Below are 12,819 nucleotides of genomic sequence, written 5' to 3'. Positions count from 1 at the left end.
GGAGGAAAACAAAGCCCGTGGCTGGTGTGAGATACACAGACGGGGTGTTAGCCCCACACGCACTGCAACTGGGTCAAGTTAACACCTTGTTTTTCCCCACATATGCAGTGTGGAAACGCTATTTGTAAACGTGTTTAAATATTTAGGACCAAATAAGTCAAAATTGTTGGGAAACATTGACTCTGACCGGAACTCATTTACTTGCCCTAGTTCAACATGAATAACAAAACTGAGAATATCGGAACAATTCAAGATCAGGAATAATACAGGTGTTCAACACTTTCACCCGGAATTCCCAAACACTCCCATGTACAGTCTCCACACCAGCCTGGCAGGAACAGAACGAGGACAAGAATCTCAGAAGAGCAGCCTTGTGAAGAATCTTTAGTACTAAGGGCACAAAACAAATCTTCTAGAAGTTACCTGACTCTGCAATTCACTTTGCTGCTTCAGGCGAAGATTTTCAGGTGTATCTGCCACCGTCGTGAAGGATTGCTTTGGGTAGTGTCTGTGGAGAAATTTGTTAAAAGGGCATAATTAAAATATTGCGCTACAAAACAACACTTTCTCACCCATTGTTTTGCGCATTCCCACCCCCCACCCCGCAGTGGAAGAGGAACCTGAGCTTGGCTAAGGTCATCTCTCTCTGTCATCATTCCCATTAGTCTGGACCTCATCCCATTTTCATGGCTCTGGCACTCAGACATCCTCACTCTCTCCCACAACTGAACCAAGGCTTCTCTTTTCTAATCGCGGCTTCACGCATGCTCAAGGCTTTCCTAGCCTCCACCATTCCTCCACCCCACACACCCTTCCAGCATGTGTGCCAGCTCATCCATCCTTCAACCAAACTTCCTGACAAAGAGGCCTCACCTCCCGGTCCCTGCCCAACTCCTCTCCAACTAACTCCTCAGCTCTATGACTGGCTTCTGACTTCTGTTTCTACAAGTTTCTCTTGACCATTATAATGACTTCCTGTGGACACAACCAACAGGTATCTTGTAGACCTCCTCTTGGGCTGCCTCCCTCCATCTTGAAATGTCCTCTCCCCAAGTTTGCACACACCCCTGACTCAGCTGCTCCCTCAAGTGATTCCTTCCCTGTCTCCTGTGGGCTCCCCTGAGTCTGTGCATGCCCCTATTCAAGGTCCTCACGTGGGATCTCTTCTCTTCTCTGTCTACACGGGGGATCACGTCATTCCTGCAGCTTTGGGGCTTCTCTATCTGTGAGCTGACTACTCCCAAATCTGAGTTTCAGATCCAGTAGCATTTCCAATTGCAGATTCCAGAGCCAGCACAAACTCCACCAGTCTAAAATGCAGCTGTTCATCACCCGCCCCTCCCCTAACACAAGTTCCTCCCTGGGTCCTCTTTTTCATTTATTATATTAGTGTCCCACTGCCCAAGTCAGAAAGCTGGGGATAATCTAGACTCCTCACACATCCAACCACTTGTTCACCAAATCTATTGATCTTGTCTGCAAATATATCTCAACTATTTACTTACATAAATGTATATACATGTATATGTCTCCGTCTTGACTGCATTTTTTAATTGTTGGTCGCATTTATCGTTTAGATGACTACAGCACTGGCCAGTCTTGCCCTTCCCATCTGAAGTGCCGAAACAAATGTTCTAAAATACAATTCTGATCACGTCACTCCCCTGGGTAAAACCTGTCAATGGCTTCCCATTGATCTTGGAATAAATTCTGGCCTCCTGTCTTCCAAGGCCCCTACGGCCAGGCCTCTGCAGACTTCTCACTGAGAACACTCCATGCCCTTGCTGCAGGCATCGCTTCAGTCCCTGGAGTTCCCCCTTCTCATTCCCACTGCTCCCCTGACAAGCTATTCCCCTTTCCGGGAAAACCCATCCCTCTTCCCACCCCACTTCCAGATAACTATGTTTATTTTTCAGGTCTTGTCTTAGATGTCACTTTCTCCATGAAGCTCTCCTAGCCTCCTGAGTTTGGGTCAGGAATGGCCCTTGGATGGACTTTTCCACCCCTGTTCTAACACTAATCACACGCTCATGGGTTTTCCTATTGGCGTGCCTCTGCCTCACAGTACAATGAAAGTTCTGTGGCAGCAATGGTGGGCTGTCTTGTCCCTTGCTGGGGCACATTTCTGCCTATATCACTAGCACCTACCAGTGTCTGTCTCCTAGTGTGACCTCAGTAAATACTTGTGGACAGAGGAAATGAAGGGATGGAGAGGAACAGAACAACAACCCAAAGAGCCCATGCCTTGGCTACAGCCAAACTTTAGCGTGTCCTATAATGTGTGTCATTGCATTTGTGCAAATATGCAGCTGCCTCTTATGTTCACAGATGACCCTCCTGGTGGTGAGGAGATGGCATTTTCTCCCTGTGTGCAGGTAAAGACTCAAACAATGATTCAGAGTTGCTGTCGCATCTACTCACTGCTCCCATATTCGACTGGTGCTAAGGAGACAGCGTTAGCTGCTGCGACCCCATAGCCACAAAAGCCACAGAGCTCAGAGCTGCTCCTCAAAGAACATCCTCCCCATTTCTTTCTCTCTGGCCCCTCTCCTTTCTGGTATCCACATGTGTCTCTTCCTGTGGCTTCTCAAACATTCTCACTGTTTCAAATTCTACTCTCCCCATAAAAGGTTCTTTTCAGCATCCGTGTCCCTGGCGACCCATTAGAAGGCTGATGCAGTAATCACTGGTCAGTGCAGATAAAACCTATCCAAAGCACACTAGCACTTCTGAAATAAAGATTAAATATTTTGTAGCCCCCGGGGTCAGATTCATGGTAGGAAAATGTACATGCAAGTCTCATTTTTCCAGCATTCTTCAGGAATTTAATGTCCCATATAAGCCAATGTTCCAGGTAATTGGAGTTAACCCCATAACTGCAGGGCTCATCTTAACTATTTTAATTAACATCCTTCAAAAACTTTTACATTACTTTCCTGTCTTCTCAGAGTATATACAAACCTAGTTATATTTTTCCTGATAATGTAGGGTCATCTTAATAGATATTATCAGACCATGATATAAAGAAGTCATGCTTTTGAAGTTTATAAAGGTAAATAATCGAAATCATACAAGATGACTGCGCTTGTATAACCGATGCCCGGTCAAGAGAAAATTTCTCACACACAGCACTCGGTCCTGCCTAGTCTTCTCCAAATAGTCAAATTTGTTAAAAATGTTGGTAAACACGGGATTTATTGATTCAAGTGAGTAAGTTGCAGCAGGTAAGGTCTTTTGCTCTCCTTATGCTGAAGTCAGACACGATGCTGACCACACTCTTCCAGGGGTTACTTCTGAACTATGTTCCAGACAATAGACAGAGGAAGTTGGACAGACAACTCTGGGGGGTTATGTAATATCTGCAATTTCCAGCCTGGAAAGTTGAACTGTACTGAACTTTAAAATGTAGCAACTACATATTGCTATACTTTAAAGCTATAGTAACAGCTGAGCGTGTTTTCTTGTGTTTCATTTTTCCAAAATGTATTCTGTGGGATAAAGTTGCCACTGAGATTTTCAGGGCTCTACAATGTTTACTTTGAAAATTTTACATACGGATTTTAACCATTTTTTTAAAAGTGTAATTAGAATGCACTCTCAAATGTGTTACAGAAAGTTTACCCCGTTGAGAGATCATATTGACTTGCAGGTTCGCTCAGTTTTGGGGCATGCTTTGGGAAACAACCTTCTTCTGCCATTTAGGTTTAATTTTAAATTCTAGGCCAGGAGCAGTGGCTCATGCCTGTAATCCCAGCATCTTGGGAGGATGAGGCAGGTGGATCACTTGAGGTCAGGAGTTCAAGACCAGACTGGCCAACATGGTGAAAGCCCATCACTACTAAAAATACAAAAAATTATCTGGGCACGGTAGTGTACACCTGTATTCCCAACTTCTTGGGAGCCTGAGGTGGAAGAATCACTGGAAATCAGGAGGCAGAGGTTGCAGTGAGCCGAAAATAATCAAATTGTTCTCACCATTTGACTTTACAGTGTGAAAGGGTGATAGATTTCAACTTATAAAATGCATGCATATAAATAAAACACTACTTTGATATGTTTGGTATGAGTATCAAACAAAGTTTTATTAGGAAAAAGGGTTATTCTGGAGGGGGAAAAAAAACATTGAGAAGCTTCTGCTGTCTTTTAGAAAAATATTCTGCTAACCTCATGACCAAACTGCAAACTTACTAACATACTATGCAAATGTACATTGATATCTAAGACTGCAAACAGATGACAATGCTTTGTACTTTTTCCGATCATCTTTTTAAATCCTAAAATTTAATGACTTTTTAGTGGTGGGTTAATCTTACATGTAGCATAACTTTCTCTAAAGATGCACAACAGGAAGAAGTTATCCAAAATTTTGATGTAGGAAAGAAAATGTTCAATTTAGTATTAGTAACCAAAATAATAAATGCTGAGGGAAAGAAGGAATTTATGCCTGAAACTACCAGGGATTATGAATACTAAAATGAATTAAAACCTGAGGATTGGGGGATTCACATTATATTCAGAGCTAAGAATGCTTAACTATTGAGAGAGAGTGGGATGGCCTCATGAGTTAAGGCCATAAGACTCAGAAGAAATAAGTGTAATTTACAGAGATGGCAACTCATACTGCCTTATATCGGAAATAATAATTATAATATCTGCAAGAACCTAATTAATTTCAAACAACACATCTGAAAATTTCATCAAACTTGGGATTTCTCAGTATCATGTCCATGTAGTAATGTCCATCTAATCTAATCCAACAACATTCTGCTCTTGAAGTCATAATCTCAACTCCCACTCACATACCACTCCACCTCTCCAGCAAAAAAGAAAGAGAAAACCAGATACAGAACTAAACTGAGGGGCCAGTGGTCCCTCGTGTCATTACAGAACAGAGAAGCCAAGCATCTAACACGAATCAGCGGCACCTTACAATTAGTTCCAAGTCCCTTTCCAAGTACGTCATTTAAATGGTTCTGAAAGACCTTCCTAAAAGATTGTCTTGAATAGAAATCTTAAGGAAAGCAGAAGATTTCTTTATCAGCCCTAGAGGAAGAATAACACTTTTTTCTTCCTCCATATCAAGAGTAAGAATGTAGGAAGAAGACACAGGGCATGAGAAATGGATGTTCAAAGAGAATCAGGAAACAAGTTTAAAAAAAAAAAAAGAAAAGAACGGATGAATTGACACATTCATAAGTTCCCTGGAAAACAAAACATAATTGTGGCAATATGACATGTAACGCATTCAGAGCTGGTTGAGAGATCTGGGGAATATGCTGAAATGTTTAGCGTCATAAACAGAAGTCTCTTAGATGAGCTATGCAAGAGTTGGATGAAGTGTGTGTATCAAGACTAAGCTGACAGTTGCAACAAATCCGGATTTCCATAAAATGCTATATTAAAAATAAAGAGAGAGGGAATCAAGATAATAGAAGACTGCATCTGAAATAGCAAACTTAGGTCACAGAAAGATGACTTCAAATTTTTTATCTCTGTAAGATTCAGTTGTTAAAAACATAGAAAAAGTCATATGCAAATCACTAAACCAGAGCTCATCAAAATGCAGGAAGCGACATAAGCAAATGGCAACCGCCATGGAGAAGGGAATGAGAAAGAACATGACTGGGGAGAGCGAGAACTCAGGAACACTCACTTTGTATCCAGAATCCAGTGCTTATGGGATCACAGGAGTCAAAGTGCCTGGGTTTGTAATTGGCTAGTCTACCTTCCAGCTGTGTGCCTTTCAGTTAGGTTTCTTAAACTCTCTGGCCTCAGCTTTTGCATCTATAAAATGAACCTAACAATACCACAATTCAGGCTTGTTGCAATTCACACATGTAAGCCATTTGAAACCATTTCTGGCTTATGGTAGGTACTCAAGAAAATGTCTACCACTAATTATAATATTATTAATACTATTACTATTAGTACTACTGCTACTAACTACTACCACTTTATCTCTACTCTCCTGCAAAGTAATTTAACCTCTGTGTCTCACGGCCTTCATCTATATAGTGGGAATAAAATATTCCTTGTTCTTTCATGAAGTTGCTGCTGGAATCACATGAAAAAGTTTTACAAAAGGAAAACTACTGTAAATGTGAGATATTAGTGTCCTCAGACATATAAAGCTAAGATCTTCATTGATTTATCTACTGTAAATCCCATGTTCTCATACTGTCCCTCAGAGGACATTTGGCAACAGGCAATGTCTGGAGACATTTCTGGTTGTCACATTCAAGGGTGAGTAGGGAGGGGGAAATACTACTGACATCTCACGGGCAGAGGCCAGGAACCCGGCTATCCTATGCTGTACTGTACAGCCCTCTCCCCGACAGACATCCTGGGCAAAACATCAACAGTGCTGAGATTAAGAAACCTTGTTTAATAAATATAAATCTCTAACATACCCAACCACTAATTTTAAGACTTCTAGCTCTAACAAATCTCTAAACTTTTGTTTTCATTCCTATCTCCTGGTGAAGTCAAACAGCCACCATGGCCCCTTATTCTTCTTCCATATTCTAAGTCAATTACAACCATCTCCATCTCCATCTTCTCCCTCCTGATCTCTTAAGTCCACCCTCTCTGGCTTTCCATTTGCCGGACCACTGTCACAGTTAGACTCAAACTACAGGATCTGAGAGCAGAATTCAGGTGTCAAAAGAATTTGTTATTCTATGATGATTTCCTTATAAGCTCTGTGTGAAAATGGGTTAACATGGTGAGCCTGCCTGCTAGCATTTGAAAGTCCTGCTTACAAGGATGGCCCTTCTCTGGTGTCTGGGAACTTGAATTTGGGGACGGTTTTTCTACCACCTTTAACCATGAAGAGTGGTTCGCTGTGCTGAAGCTCTTTGTACAAACAGCTAAACACCTGCTTTCTCTATCGGTATCTGGAACTTGATGATCACCCACTCCCCTCTTCACCGCCACCCCCCAAGTAGAAACCCTGAGCACTAAGTCTCTAAGAGGCTTCACTGGTTGGTAATGTTTGACACAGGTTGTCACGATTCATTGCTGGCGGAGTTTAGCGCATCCTGTGTGGCTCTGCTGAGACAAGCGTCTCATTTTCTCCGGACCTGCTGCCATGCAGTTTACCTTTGCTGATTTTGCTCTGTATCTTTTCACCGTAACAAATCATGGCCACATGAATAAGCAGGGCTATATCCCGAGCCGTGTGAAACCTCCCAGAGAATCATCAAACCTGAGGATGGTCTTGCGGACCCGCAGCACAGGCCCATTTGTGTATAACAGGCTTTCATTCTTGAAGGAAGACATATACTAACAATTTTAACATAATATCTATTTAAAAAAAAAAAAAAACTTTTTTTTTGAAAGTGAGTCTTGCTCTCTCGCCCAGGCTGGAGTGCAGTGGCACTATCTTGGCTCACTGCAATCTCCACTTCCCGGGTTTAAGCGATTCTCCTGCCTCTGCCTCCCAAGTAGCTGGGACTACAGGTGCAGGACATCACACCCGGCTAATTTTTCTATTCTTTAGTAGAGACAGGTTTCACCATATTGGCCAGGCTGGTTTCAAACTCCTGACCTCATGATACACCCACCTCGGCCTCCCAAAGTGCTGTGATTACTGGCGTAAGACACCACACCCAGCCAACTTTATTAAAAAAAAAAAAAAAAGAAAATTTTTTTTGAGATAGAATCTCGCTCCGTCACCTAGGCCGAAGTGCAGTGGCAGGGTCACAGATCACTGCAGCTTGATCTCCCAGGCTCAGGGGATCCTCCCACCTCAGCCTCCTGAGTAGCTGGAACTAGAGGCAACTGCCACCATGCCCGGCTAATTTTTGTATTTTTTGTAGAGACAGGGTTGCACCATGTTGCCCAGGCTGGTCTCAAACTCCTGGACTCAAGCAATCCACCCACTTCAGCCTTCTAAAGTGCTAGGATTGCAGGCATGAGCCACCATGCCTGGCCATGTCTTTTATGACATTTAAAAAGTGACACTTCTGACCTCATTATTATGAAACTGGCTTTTAGCTCCTCCTCTCTGAGTTAGGAGAGAGACCAATGCCTTTGCTTGGGACCATCCTTCACATTCTGATTTTAACCAAGGAAGTCATTTTGCCCAAAAAGCAAGACCATAACTAACTGTTAGGGATGTAGGAAGATGAGAGAAGGTTTAAATTTAATTTTAATTATTCCTCCCAAGTCTGAACCACTCCATTTTGTAGCAACAATGATTATTTTATGTCATTCAAAATTATCTTCAAAGAATGAGAAATAAGCCAGGCAGTGGCTCACACTTGTAAACCCAGCACTCTGGGAGGCTGAGGCAGGCAGATGACATCACCTAGTTCAGGAGTTCGAGACCAGCCTGACCAATGCGGTGAAACCCTGCCTCTAATAAAAATACAAAAATTAGCTGGGCGTGGTAGCTATAATCCCAGCTACTTGGGAGGCTGAGGCAGGAGAATCGCTTGAACCTGGGAGGCAGGGGTTGCAGTGAGCCTAGAGCACACCACTGCACTCCAGCCTGGGCAACAGAGCAAGACTCCATCTCAAAAAAATAAATAAATAAAAATTTAAAAATAAAGAGACTCAGAGAGATTACCACCATCAGATCTTCTATGAAGCTACTTATTATAAAGGATACAATGGCAGGAAGAAAGAAAATAATTCCAGAAGGAAAAGCTAAAATGCAAAAAAGGAGGTAGGCAAGCAAATAAAATGTAAATGTGCATACAGGTGTGCACAGGCACACACACACACACACATTGTGTAGAATAATAACAATGTCTGCCATATAGGATTTTTTTAAGGCAAAGCTAAAATGCTGGACAACAAGTTGAGAGGGTATATGAGAATTAAAGTATTCTAAGATCTTTCTATTCTTCATGAGAAAGGCTAGAATATTGCTGATTTTTAGACTTTGTTTAAACACATGCAATAACATTCTAAGCATAACCACAAAGAATGGAAATAAGATTACATAAATTCAAATCCTACAAAAGGGAAAATATCAAATTTTTTAGAAGAATCAACAATCCAACTCAATATAATTTAAAAAAGAAGAAGAATGAAGGCAGAAGAAAAAGAATAGAATAAACGGGACAAATAGAAATTTAACAGTTAGAAGAAACAATTCAATAATCATAAATATGTAAATGAGCAATACTTGCCAGCTAAAAGATTGATACTGTCATACTTTTAAATTCCACTATAAAATAACTATACTAATGTGAGACAAAATCCTTTTTAAAATAAAAGTGTTGCCTTCCCTCTCCCAGCAAGGCAGTCTCAGCAAAAAAGAGGAATAAAAAGGGGAAGACTATCTCCCTAGCACACTTTCTAGCTGAGGATGTGGGGACTGGTGGAGGAAGCATCTATGTTTCCAAACCAGTTAGCTGGGCTGAAGAAACAGATGACCTGGAAGGAGATGCTTCAACAACTTGGCACAGTAATGCTGACGATGTGTATACGGCGCCTCCAATTAAATGACCATTCCGTCCTTCTCACTGCTCCACCCGCTGCTAGGGAATCCAGTATCAACCGGAGCCGTCTTCCCAAATCCCCACCCTACACTGCTTTTCTGGGGAATCTAACCTATGATGTGACAGAAGAGTCAATTAAGGAATTCTTTAGGGGATTAAATATCAGTGCAGTGCGTTTACCACGTGAACCCAGCGATCCAGAGAGGTTGAAAGGTTTTGGTTATGCTGAATTTGAGAACTTGGATTCCCTGTTCAGTGCCCGGGGTCTCAATGGAAAGTCTCTAGGCAACCGGAGAATTCCAGCGGACTTGGCTGATAAAGCACAGAATAAAGGCGGGGTCGATCGTTCTTTCGGCCGTGACAGAAGCCGGGATTCTGACAAAACAGATACAGACTGGAGAGAGCTCATCCTGCCACAGACAACTTTGATGACTACCTGTCTAGACGAGGTGATAACTTTGGAGACAAGTATCGAGATCATTATGATTTAGACGAGTATCTTGATGGGTATCGGGATGGGTATCAGGATGGCCCTGGCCACGCAGGGATATGGATCAATATGGCAGCTGGGATCGCTATGATGACCCAGGCAGCAGAGGAGATGCTAGAGGCCATGATTCCCGGATAGACGGTGGCAGAAGAGCATCTGGCAGTGGGTACCGCAGGCACGATGACTAAAAGGGAGGCAGGGACTGTCATGAAGATCAATACGGGATGACGAGTCGTGGAGCTCCAGAGATGATTACTCTCGGGATGATCGTAGGTGTGATGATAAGAGGACACACACACACACACACACGCACACACACACGCACGCACGCACACAAAGACCCAAACTGAATCTGAAGCCTGGGAGTACTCCGAAGGAAGATGATTCCTCTGCCCGTACCTCCCAGTCCAGTCGAGCTGCTTCTGTCTTTGGAGGAACAAAGCCCGATGACACAGCTGCTAGAGAAAGAGAAGTAGAAGAACGCTACAGAAGGAACAAGAGAAGCTGCAGCGTCAGCCGGATGAGCCAAAACTACAACGACGGCCTCGGGAGAGACACCCGAGTGTGAAGAAACTCAGGAACCGGAAGTGTCGAGGACAGGAAGTGAGTCATCGCAGACTGGCGCCTCCGCCACATCCGGCAGAAGTCAGTCAGACCAGGATGCACGAAGGAGAGAGAGTGAGAAGTCTCTAGAAAACGAAGCAGTCAATAAGGAGGAAGATTGTCACTCGCCAATTTCTAAACCTCCCAAAACTGATCAGTCCCTAAAGGTAATGCCAGCCCCTCTACCAAAGGAAAATGCTTGGGTGAAGCGAAGTTCTCACCCTCCCGCTCCATCTCAGAGCTCAGACATAGAGCAGCAATCCCCTGCAAGTGGTGGGGGAAAGGCAGCTCCAGCTCAACTATCTGAGGAAGAACCAGCAAGGAAAGATGAAAATAAAGTAGATGGGATGAGTGTCCCAAAAGGTCAAACTGGGAACTCTAGCCGTGGTCCAAGAGACAACTGAATGGAGTCAGATAGGAAAGATGGCAAAAAGAATCAAGACTCCAGGTCTACACCTGAGCTAAAGAAACCTGAGGAAAATCCAGCTACTAAGTTCAGTTCTGCAAGCAAGTATGCTGCTCTCTCCTTTGATGGTGAAGATTAAAACGAGGGAGAAGATTACCCAGAACACACCTCAATATCCAGTGCTTTCTCCCTAGTTTCTCTCCATCCTGGAACATTCGAGAGCAAATCAAACCTCTATCCAGACAAAACAAAATAAAATTCACCATCTCCTGAAGACCTTTCTTACCTTTAAAAAAAAAAAAAAAAAGAAAGAAATTCTCTTGCATGCTGCTGCAGCCTTTAAAGTATTGAAATCACTGGAGAATTGCCAGTATCGCCACAGAGAAAGAGACTATGGCTTTTTACTGGAAAAGCTGTGGTGTGTTATGTCACCATGCATTTGCCAGTGTGATTAGTGCCTAGGGGCCTTCATTTAGCAGAAGTGGTAATGACAGTGATATAACGTCTGGAATCTGGATGGGAGGAATGTATAAGGAAATGGGTGAGATTTCTACCTTTTAATTTTTATTTTATTGTGGCATATATGAATTCTCAAACATTATCTGAATAAAAGGTAGATTTAACCTCAAATTGTTTTAGTCTCCAGGAGGCTGCCAGCTCCTCCTCCTATTTAATTCTGAGTTTTGGGGGCCAGCCTAGGGGGAATTCCTTCATTTTTTTACCCTCCGGGGGGTAGTTGGCAGTGGGTCTATAGGCCATAAAGAATAGGACTGTATCGTACCAAAATAAATGGAACAAAATAAATGGTTTGAAAAGAAGCTTTTGGGAGGTGATGAATCATTTTGCACCAAGTAATAGGGGAAAATTGTGTGACCTCCAGCAAACACATGAATGATTATTTTATGGAGCACTTGGGAGTCATGGTAATTCCCAGTGCTTGGTGTGTCCTGGTTTTACCCTTTCTAAACACCATCCTTTTTTAAAGTTCTAATTTATCCACATTCTGTTGAAACCTTGAAACTTTAAAAATTTAGACTCTTGTTGTCATCTTAAGTTCTTCATGCTACTCTTAATCTCCCAAAAAGCAGTCTCTAAGTCACATAGATAATCTCTTGGGCATTTTCTCTCTCAACCATGGAGAACTGTGAAAGGAAGAATTGCGGCCTTTCTCAAGCAAATTGGTTTCTTGATGCCTTTTGGTTCTCACTCCTTGCCTGCTCCTGATGCTTTGACCCCTTTTATAGATCAAAGTGCTCTAAAATAATGGATGGTCTTGGGCCGTGAATAAAGGTGGAAAATAGGGACAGGGACAGTTATATTGGGAGCGTTTTTTACAACCTTGATGGGTTTTTCCCCCCAAGTTTCCTTCTCCACTGAAATACCACACCAATGCTTGTTGGATTTATGAGATGGCCAGACCAATGTGTTGTTTTTCCTTTTTCTTTCTTTTTTTTTTTTTTAAGCTTTCCTTGAGAGAATAAATGGTAATGGAGAGAACTATTTAACAAGTCCTGGTTTTTCTCACAACACAATAGCTAAACTTGCCTCCTTTTATGTACATCTTTGCAGGGATCAGCTTGCTAGACAGTATTAGCAGAGAAATGATCTTTGTAGGGATCAGCTTGCTAGACAGTATTAGCAGAGAAATGACACCCTGATCTTGGTTTGCAAGCCCTTCTCCCATCGTTCCTAGATTAGGTCCTGTTCAGCCATGCAGGGGTGTTGGTTTATGCGTGCTGCAGCAGTGGGCATAATAAATATCATTTACCCAGTGGACAAAGTTGTGTACCAAGTGAATTTATTTTTTTTTTTTTTTTTTTTTTTTTTTTTTGGATTTTTTTTTTTTTTTTTTTTTTTTTTTGAGACGG

At 42.4% G+C, this 12,819-nt stretch overlaps 1 protein-coding gene and 1 pseudogene across 2 annotated transcripts in view; one reads left to right on the top strand and one right to left on the bottom strand.

Moving 5' to 3' along the window:
- The window catches only part of NEBL (nebulette), a 490,627-nt gene that overhangs the window by 347,130 nt on the left and 130,678 nt on the right, over nt 1-12,819 (bottom strand). For both annotated transcript variants that reach the window (XM_017511919.1, XM_037732582.1), the window contains exon 3: nt 424-508. In XM_017511919.1, coding sequence (XP_017367408.1) covers nt 424-508 — 85 coding nt within the window. The remainder of the gene's footprint in view (nt 1-423; nt 509-12,819) is intronic.
- On the top strand, nt 5,595-11,207 carry LOC108291496 (annotated as a pseudogene).

This window comes from Cebus imitator, unplaced genomic scaffold (genome assembly GCF_001604975.1).
Source record: "Cebus imitator isolate Cc_AM_T3 unplaced genomic scaffold, Cebus_imitator-1.0 Scaffold456, whole genome shotgun sequence".
Lineage (NCBI taxonomy): Eukaryota > Metazoa > Chordata > Mammalia > Primates > Cebidae > Cebus > Cebus imitator.
This window is presented reverse-complemented; position numbering and strand designations above follow the sequence as displayed.